The 6584-nt window shown below is 42.0% G+C and overlaps 1 protein-coding gene and 1 long non-coding RNA gene across 3 annotated transcripts in view; one reads left to right on the top strand and one right to left on the bottom strand.

Annotated features, from left to right (window-relative positions):
- The window catches only part of peli2 (pellino E3 ubiquitin protein ligase family member 2), a 25994-nt gene extending 19491 nt beyond the window's left edge, over window positions 1-6503 (top strand). The window contains exons 1-5 of one of the 2 annotated variants that reach the window (XM_015034172.1): window positions 7-379; window positions 2151-2252; window positions 4000-4197; window positions 4302-4490; window positions 5329-6503. In XM_015034172.1, coding sequence (XP_014889658.1) covers window positions 269-379; window positions 2151-2252; window positions 4000-4197; window positions 4302-4490; window positions 5329-5907 — 1179 coding nt within the window. In that variant the 5' untranslated portion in view covers window positions 7-268 and the 3' untranslated portion in view covers window positions 5908-6503. Of the gene's footprint in view, window positions 1-6; window positions 380-2150; window positions 2253-3999; window positions 4198-4301; window positions 4491-5328 lie in introns of those variants that run through there. The other variant, XM_015034171.1, reaches the window with a different exon arrangement.
- LOC106948480 (uncharacterized) lies at window positions 499-2138 on the bottom strand. The gene is made up of 2 exons (XR_001425184.1): window positions 1905-2138; window positions 499-1321 (listed from the first exon to the last, which is right to left on the bottom strand). It is a non-coding gene; the product is annotated as an uncharacterized LOC106948480 (long non-coding RNA).
- Window positions 6504-6584: the final 81 nt, after the last annotated feature.

Below are 6584 nucleotides of genomic sequence, written 5' to 3'. Positions count from 1 at the left end.
CATTTGTCCCCCGTCTGTGTCTGAAGTTACAGCAGAGCGTTGCGGCTCCGGTGACCCACTTTGTCTCTCTCCCTTTTTCCCTCCCCGCACGTGACAAAATAGGAAAGGAGGAGGGATGGGGGGTGGGGGGTTGTTTTGGAAATGGCATTTGCAGATAAGAGCTGGATGATGGTGGCATGTGTTTAAGTGTTGGTGAGAGCTGCTTTTTGGGCCTTAACGCGCCCTCCCCTCAGCGCGCTGACTGGCAGATCAGCCGCTTGGCGAGCTCATGCTAACCGAGGGCCAGCGGGCAGTTTATGGTCACTGTCATGGGAGTGTGAGTTTACAGGCTTTTCTCTGTTCCTGTTCCAGGAATTTGTACCGCACTGTGCAACTTAAGGTAATGCAATAAAGAAATTGTGCAATAAATTGGAGGAATTTTTTTGTTGTACTTTTTGTCTGTAAAGAGGGAAAAAAAAAAAACAAGGACGAAAGTATGCACAGCTCCACCGCTGGATGGCTCTCATTTGTTGAACGGTTTGTGTCTCAGTACTGGCGTTGGTTTGGTTTCCTCCGTCGTAAAGCTAGCAGGAGTGGAGGGAGGGATTGCGCAAGGATATTTTGTGGCACTGTTCCTGTAAATGACTGGTGGTATTGAAGCCACAAACAAGATGTAAAAGTAAAAGGATTCACTTCTTTGTGAATTAAGGCAGTAAGTTTCAGATGCGGTGCCTGGCAAAAGTATTCATACCCCATGAAGCTTTTCACTTCTTACCACATTAAAACCACAAGCTTAAGTATTCTATGGGAATTTTAATTAATAGACCAACTCAAAGTGGTGCATAGTTAAGTGGAAGAAACACTGCTGCATAATTTTCAACTTTACAAATGAAAAAAAAAATTTCATTTGTTCCCCCTTTATCCCGATACACACAAATGAAATTCAGTGCAATCAGTTGCCTTCAGAAGTCGACTATATTCTGTGTGATTTTAACATGAGTGTAAATCAACTGAACATTAACAAAAAATTAACTAAGAAACTCAACACAAAGAAAATTAACTTATATGGCAACATCTTTGACCACAGAGAAATAAAACATTTTAAGACATATGGAACAAAAATGAACAACAGAGAAAGGATTAAAATGTAAGCACGAATAAAACACCTAAGGATGGTGATGAGGATTCGTTTTATCATCAAATGCAGTTTAGGAACATTTGGATTTAGATCTTTATATTTTCCAGTTCTAGCTCAGTATGAAAATAAAATCACATGGAAATATTTTTTGTATTTCCAGACTGTCCGAATGCCTAACATGTTTTGTCCTGCCTTCATTGTGTCCTTCTTTTAGGGCTGAGTAATAATATCGATTTTGCGATATATATCGATATTTTCTTTCCTGGAAAAAATCAATAATCATCCGCAAGTATCGTAGCATCCAACTGTCACCTTGCTCACTCACTGCTTGCTTCGCAGGGAGAGTGATTAGGTCATCAGGCTTAGAGTGATTCCTTCAGATGTTAAGTGTCAAGGTTAAAAAGGTATCAAACTATTCAGAGCAGGTACTTGGTGCACTTTATTTACTTTACAAATGCATGTAAGCTACAGTTTGTACTGTTTCAATTAAAAGAAACATATTTTCTCACCACTTCTTTGATTCATTAAGTCTGTGTCCATGTCCAACCAGAGCCAGGTATTGTGCAGTTGGTGCTTTTAATCAGTTTTCAGTTAAATTAATTCAATCCAACTCTGTAACAGTCACAAAATGTCACCAAAATCACTCTGTCCCTCTAAAATCTTATAGAATAACGCAAAACTGTATTGAATTGTATCGTTTGCTGAATATCGCAATACATATTGTATCAGGAGCAGAATATTGTGTATCGTATTGCATCGTGAGATTATTGTATCACTACAGCCCTACCTTCTTTCCTAACATACGTCTGTCAGTTTTGCTTTTTTTATCCTTGCTGACTGGAGGTAATTACTCACCTCCAGTTTCTGCTATTCACAGCTTCCGTATTTAAAGCCTTTCCAGTGTTTTACATTGTAAGATGAACCAGAAGGTTTGGGGAATCTGGAAAGACTGAATATGGAAAAGTCTGGAACCTTCGCATCTAAAATGTGTATTAACCAAGTCCTAAGTCTGAAATGTGTCGTCTTCTTCCAGGCTGTGAACTGTAAAGGCCAACACAGCATCTCCTACACGTTGTCCAGGCACCAGACGGTGGTGGTGGAGTACAGCCATGATAAAGACACAGACATGTTTCAGGTGAACGCCCTGTTTAATTACGTGCTTGGTTGTAAAGGAGGCTGCATCTAAATCTCCCATGTTTTAATTAGAAGCTTGTACATTTGGAAATGATGTTAGAAAAAGACATAGTAATGTTTAAAATGTTTGTTTTAAAACTCTCAGTGACGAGGCAAAAGATTTTTTTTTCTTACATTCGAAAGCCAGTACATAATGCAAAAATATATATAATACAGACTTTATTGGAAAGTTCGAAAGAGGGGCGAAATGAGTTTCACAAAACAAGAGACGTTCACAAACGAAGGATTTTTGAAGTTCTCAGAGAAGAAAAGTGACGAAATGAAAGAGGAAATGCTTATTTCTACCTCAGGTTTCCTCTTCATCACTCAGATGCAATGCTTAAAGCTAAGTTTGAAGACGTATTACCCCCAACTAGCCCCGCCCCCCCTTTCACAAAATATAATAATCTTTCCGTTTAGTGTGTGGTTTTTGGGAGCACTATCTCAGGATTTCCCAGTGTTTTATTTGAAGCAGCACAAAGCCATCTGAATCTGAAACTGAGACAGTTTTGCCGCGTTTTTAATAAACGGATGCTAATTTTGAGACTGACGGCAGCAGCACGTTTAAAAGCGGAGCTGAGACAGGAACACGAAAAGGTCAGTCGCCTACAGGTTAGTAACATGTTATAAAAAGAGCCTCTGAGAGGCTGAGGAGCCGGGCGGGTGGGGTCCGCCGGGTGGGCCTGTAATATAAACACCATGATTTCTGTCTCAAAGTCGCTACACGGCTCCACGTTTGGTGGCCTGTAATAGAAGTTAGAGTGGCTTGCAAAAATATTTATACTCCTTGAACTTTTCCACCACTTCACAACCAAACACTTCAGTCTATTATTACTGGGAATTTATTGGGAGGAGGGGTCGGCGGCTTTTATCGTCCAAAAAGCTCCTTCTCCCTTTCTAGAGCTGCAGAACACTAACCACAATCTACGTTTAAGTAAAGACACATATATTATACATCTAATTTTATGTTTTAGAGCAAACAAAAACAATTAAAACATTTATTTTACCATATTTATGAAATAAAAAGATATTATTCAGAGCATATTGACTAAAGAAAAATACGAAAGAAACAAAATAAATAAAATTACGAGAATAAAGTCATAAAATTACGACAAGAGAAAAAGTTTACAAAGCCCTCATATAAACTGACTGGTGTATTCTCCTAAAGTAATTTCCTGTTATTGTTTGGTTGTGTTTTAGAGCAGCATGGGTAACCAGAAGGTCAGTGCTAAAACTGAACAAGAACACCGGTTGTAAAATTTTATTTCCACACGAGAATGCCATGCTATGCCGTGCAGAGAAGCGAGTTTGTTTGATGAATGTTCATTTCCACGCCGAACTGCTGCGCCTTTAGACGCTAACAAACAGGATTATTTGATTGCCGCTGAAATCCTGAATCAAGCGAGAATGGTGAAAACACTTTGCTTTTATTTCTGCGTGAATTGGCCTGCTTACATCCCAAATGTTTACTCCGGCATTAGTGGAGACGGAGGTGACGCAACACGGTAGTAAAGGTGCCTCTGGCCCGACGCTTTTGAAACCTGCTTTTAACATCAAGCCGACGTTGAGCTTTCAAAAACAATCAATTTCTCAGTTTCATCATGTTCAGTGTTTATTTTTCTCGTTCCTAATTCCAGGGGTAAATATGTTTTGAAATTGTAAACTTTATTGAGGGCTTCAATGAGCTGAATGAACGATTTGTTGTGCAGATTGGACGGTCCACGGAAAATCCCATAGATTTTGTGGTTACTGACACCGTAGCGGGAGGCCAGGATGGAGAGGAGACTCAGATCACCCAGAGCACCATCTCTCGCTTCGCCTGCAGAGTCGTCTGCGAGCGCAGCCCCCCTTACACTGCTCGCATCTATGCGGCCGGATTTGACTCCTCCAAAAACATCTTCCTCGGGGTAATTACTAGTTGCTATTGATTTAAGGGGTTTCGTGAACTTCTACGTCAGTTCAGGGGACGGAAGTATTCTTTTAATATAATAAAATACTATTTCTGCACCAGGAAAAAGCAGCAAAGTGGAAGAACCCTGATGGCCACATGGATGGGCTGACGACCAATGGGGTGCTTGTAATGCACCCTAAAGGAGGCTTTATGGAAGAGTCCAAGCCCGGCGTCTGGAGAGAGATCTCCGTTTGCGGAGATGTCTACACTCTGAGAGAGACCCGCTCGGCGCAGACCCCAGGAAAACTGGTGTGTTTACATACAACAGCTGCAAACTTAAATCTCATGAGTTTTATTATGACATTATGTTTTATTATGGCTACTTTATGTTAGACCAACATAAAGGAATAATTTGCTTGGAATAATTTTATTCGGCCCGCAGATTAAGAATGGTACAAATTTGACCGTCTAAGCTAATAAGGTTAGAGGGTCAATTTTTTATGATGATATATTTATACATTTTTATGATGATACCTAAAATATTTAGTACAACAATTTTTTTTTTTCTTTTATTAGCCATGCTTTTTTACTTTGATTTTAATATCGTTGAAGTCTGACTCAACAGACTTGAGCACTCAGCCATTAAACTTGGCAAAAGACATCAAGGATTTTTGAAGAAAGTTCCCGTCTCTGTTCCTGAGATTACACTGAAAATCAAACCAACAAAACAGAAAACTTTCTAACAAAACAGTTAGCAACGTATACACCTTTCCTTTATTAAGAAAAACATCCGAGACCGTTTTCAGTAAATTGTTGTCTTGTACTTTGTTTCATGAAAATATTGCATGGTTCAATCAGAAAAATGAAAGATTTCTAATAAAATAAAATTACACAGCATTTTTAAGTAGGAAAAGTATGACCCCTGAGTGATTTTGGCCCTAAGCGCAAAAACCTTAAACCACTGATGTAGAGGTTCTAGTTGTGGCTCAGGCTGCACGTTTAGCGTCATTGTTCTGCTAGAAAGCAGGGAAGGTAGCAAACATTCAGCGCAGTCTTAAATCTTTAACAGGTTTTATTAGGTATTTTTTATGTAACTGAACAGCTGTGTGTAATTTTGTCGAACTTAAATCAGTCTCCCTTTTTCCAGGTGGAGAATGAGAGTAACGTCCTGCAGGACGGCTCTCTGGTGGACCTGTGTGGGGCCACTCTGCTGTGGCGCACCGCAGAGGGTCTCTTTCACACTCCCACCCAGAAGCACCTGGAGGCCCTGAGGCAGGAGATCAACGCGGCACGGCCCCAGTGCCCCGTGGGTCTCAACACGCTCGCCTTCCCCAGTATGCAGCGCAGTCGGGCCCTCTCCTCTCTGGAGGACAAGCAGCCGTGGGTCTACCTGGCGTGCGGGCACGTGCACGGCTACCACAACTGGGGCCACCGCTCCGAGCGGGAGCCCAACACCCAGCGGGAATGCCCCATGTGCCGGGTGGTGGGACCCTACGTCCCGCTGTGGCTGGGCTGCGAGCCCGCCTTCTACGTGGACACGGGCGCGCCCACTCACGCCTTTGTGCCGTGTGGACACGTGTGCTCGGAGAAGTCGGTCAAGTACTGGTCGGAGATCCCTCTGCCCCACGGCACCCACGCGTTCCACGCCGCCTGCCCCTTCTGTGCCACGCAGCTCGGCCCCTCTCAGGGCTGGTCCAAGCTGATCTTCCAGGGCCCGGTGGACTGATCCGAGGATCCCTGCTGCCGGAACGTTCTGGGAAACCGATCAGATAAAACCCGTGCGTCATTTATGCAAACCAGCCTCGAAATGGAATGAGTTTGCTTGAGTTTTGGCCGTTTACGTGGATCCTGTTCAACAGGGAGCCATTACAGATTGTTTAGGAGCTTTTCGGACGGAGTCAGAGAGTGCTCTGTCCAGACAACCAGTTGTTTTATGCAAGGCTTCGTCGTCAGGGTGTTTCGCAACACTACCATCAGATTGCTACAGAAAGTCTCTTAAACGAATGACTTTTTTCTCCTACCAGGTGTCTTTGGGTCTGTTGGGAAAGGAAACAGTTGTTTAGTTTCTGATGGGACGGAGCTTTCACAGAGCCAGACAGCTGGACTGTTGGCTGGGAGAAAAGCCAGAAGGAACTTTGGGGTTTAACGGCTAAATAGCCCAAAAAAAAAAAAAACAAACAAAAAAATGCCTCCAATCGTTCCTCTTGGTGGTAAACTCTTAATGGCATCCAAATCACGTAACTCGCTAGAAGTGGCTTCCATTCACCGAACAAACTTTGATTTGTACAGAGATGAAATCCAGTGCCTGAGATCCCGATAAAACAAAGTGGGAATATTTTTATTAGAAATTGAAAAAAAAAAAAAAAAAAATATATATATATATATATATATATATATATATTT

This window comes from Poecilia latipinna, unplaced genomic scaffold, assembly GCF_001443285.1.
Source record: "Poecilia latipinna isolate Pla-1442-1.1 unplaced genomic scaffold, P_latipinna-1.0 Scaffold290, whole genome shotgun sequence".
NCBI classification, from domain to species: Eukaryota; Metazoa; Chordata; class Actinopteri; order Cyprinodontiformes; family Poeciliidae; genus Poecilia; species Poecilia latipinna.
Note: the sequence above shows the minus strand (reverse complement) of the source record. Positions and strands in the feature narration are given on the sequence as shown.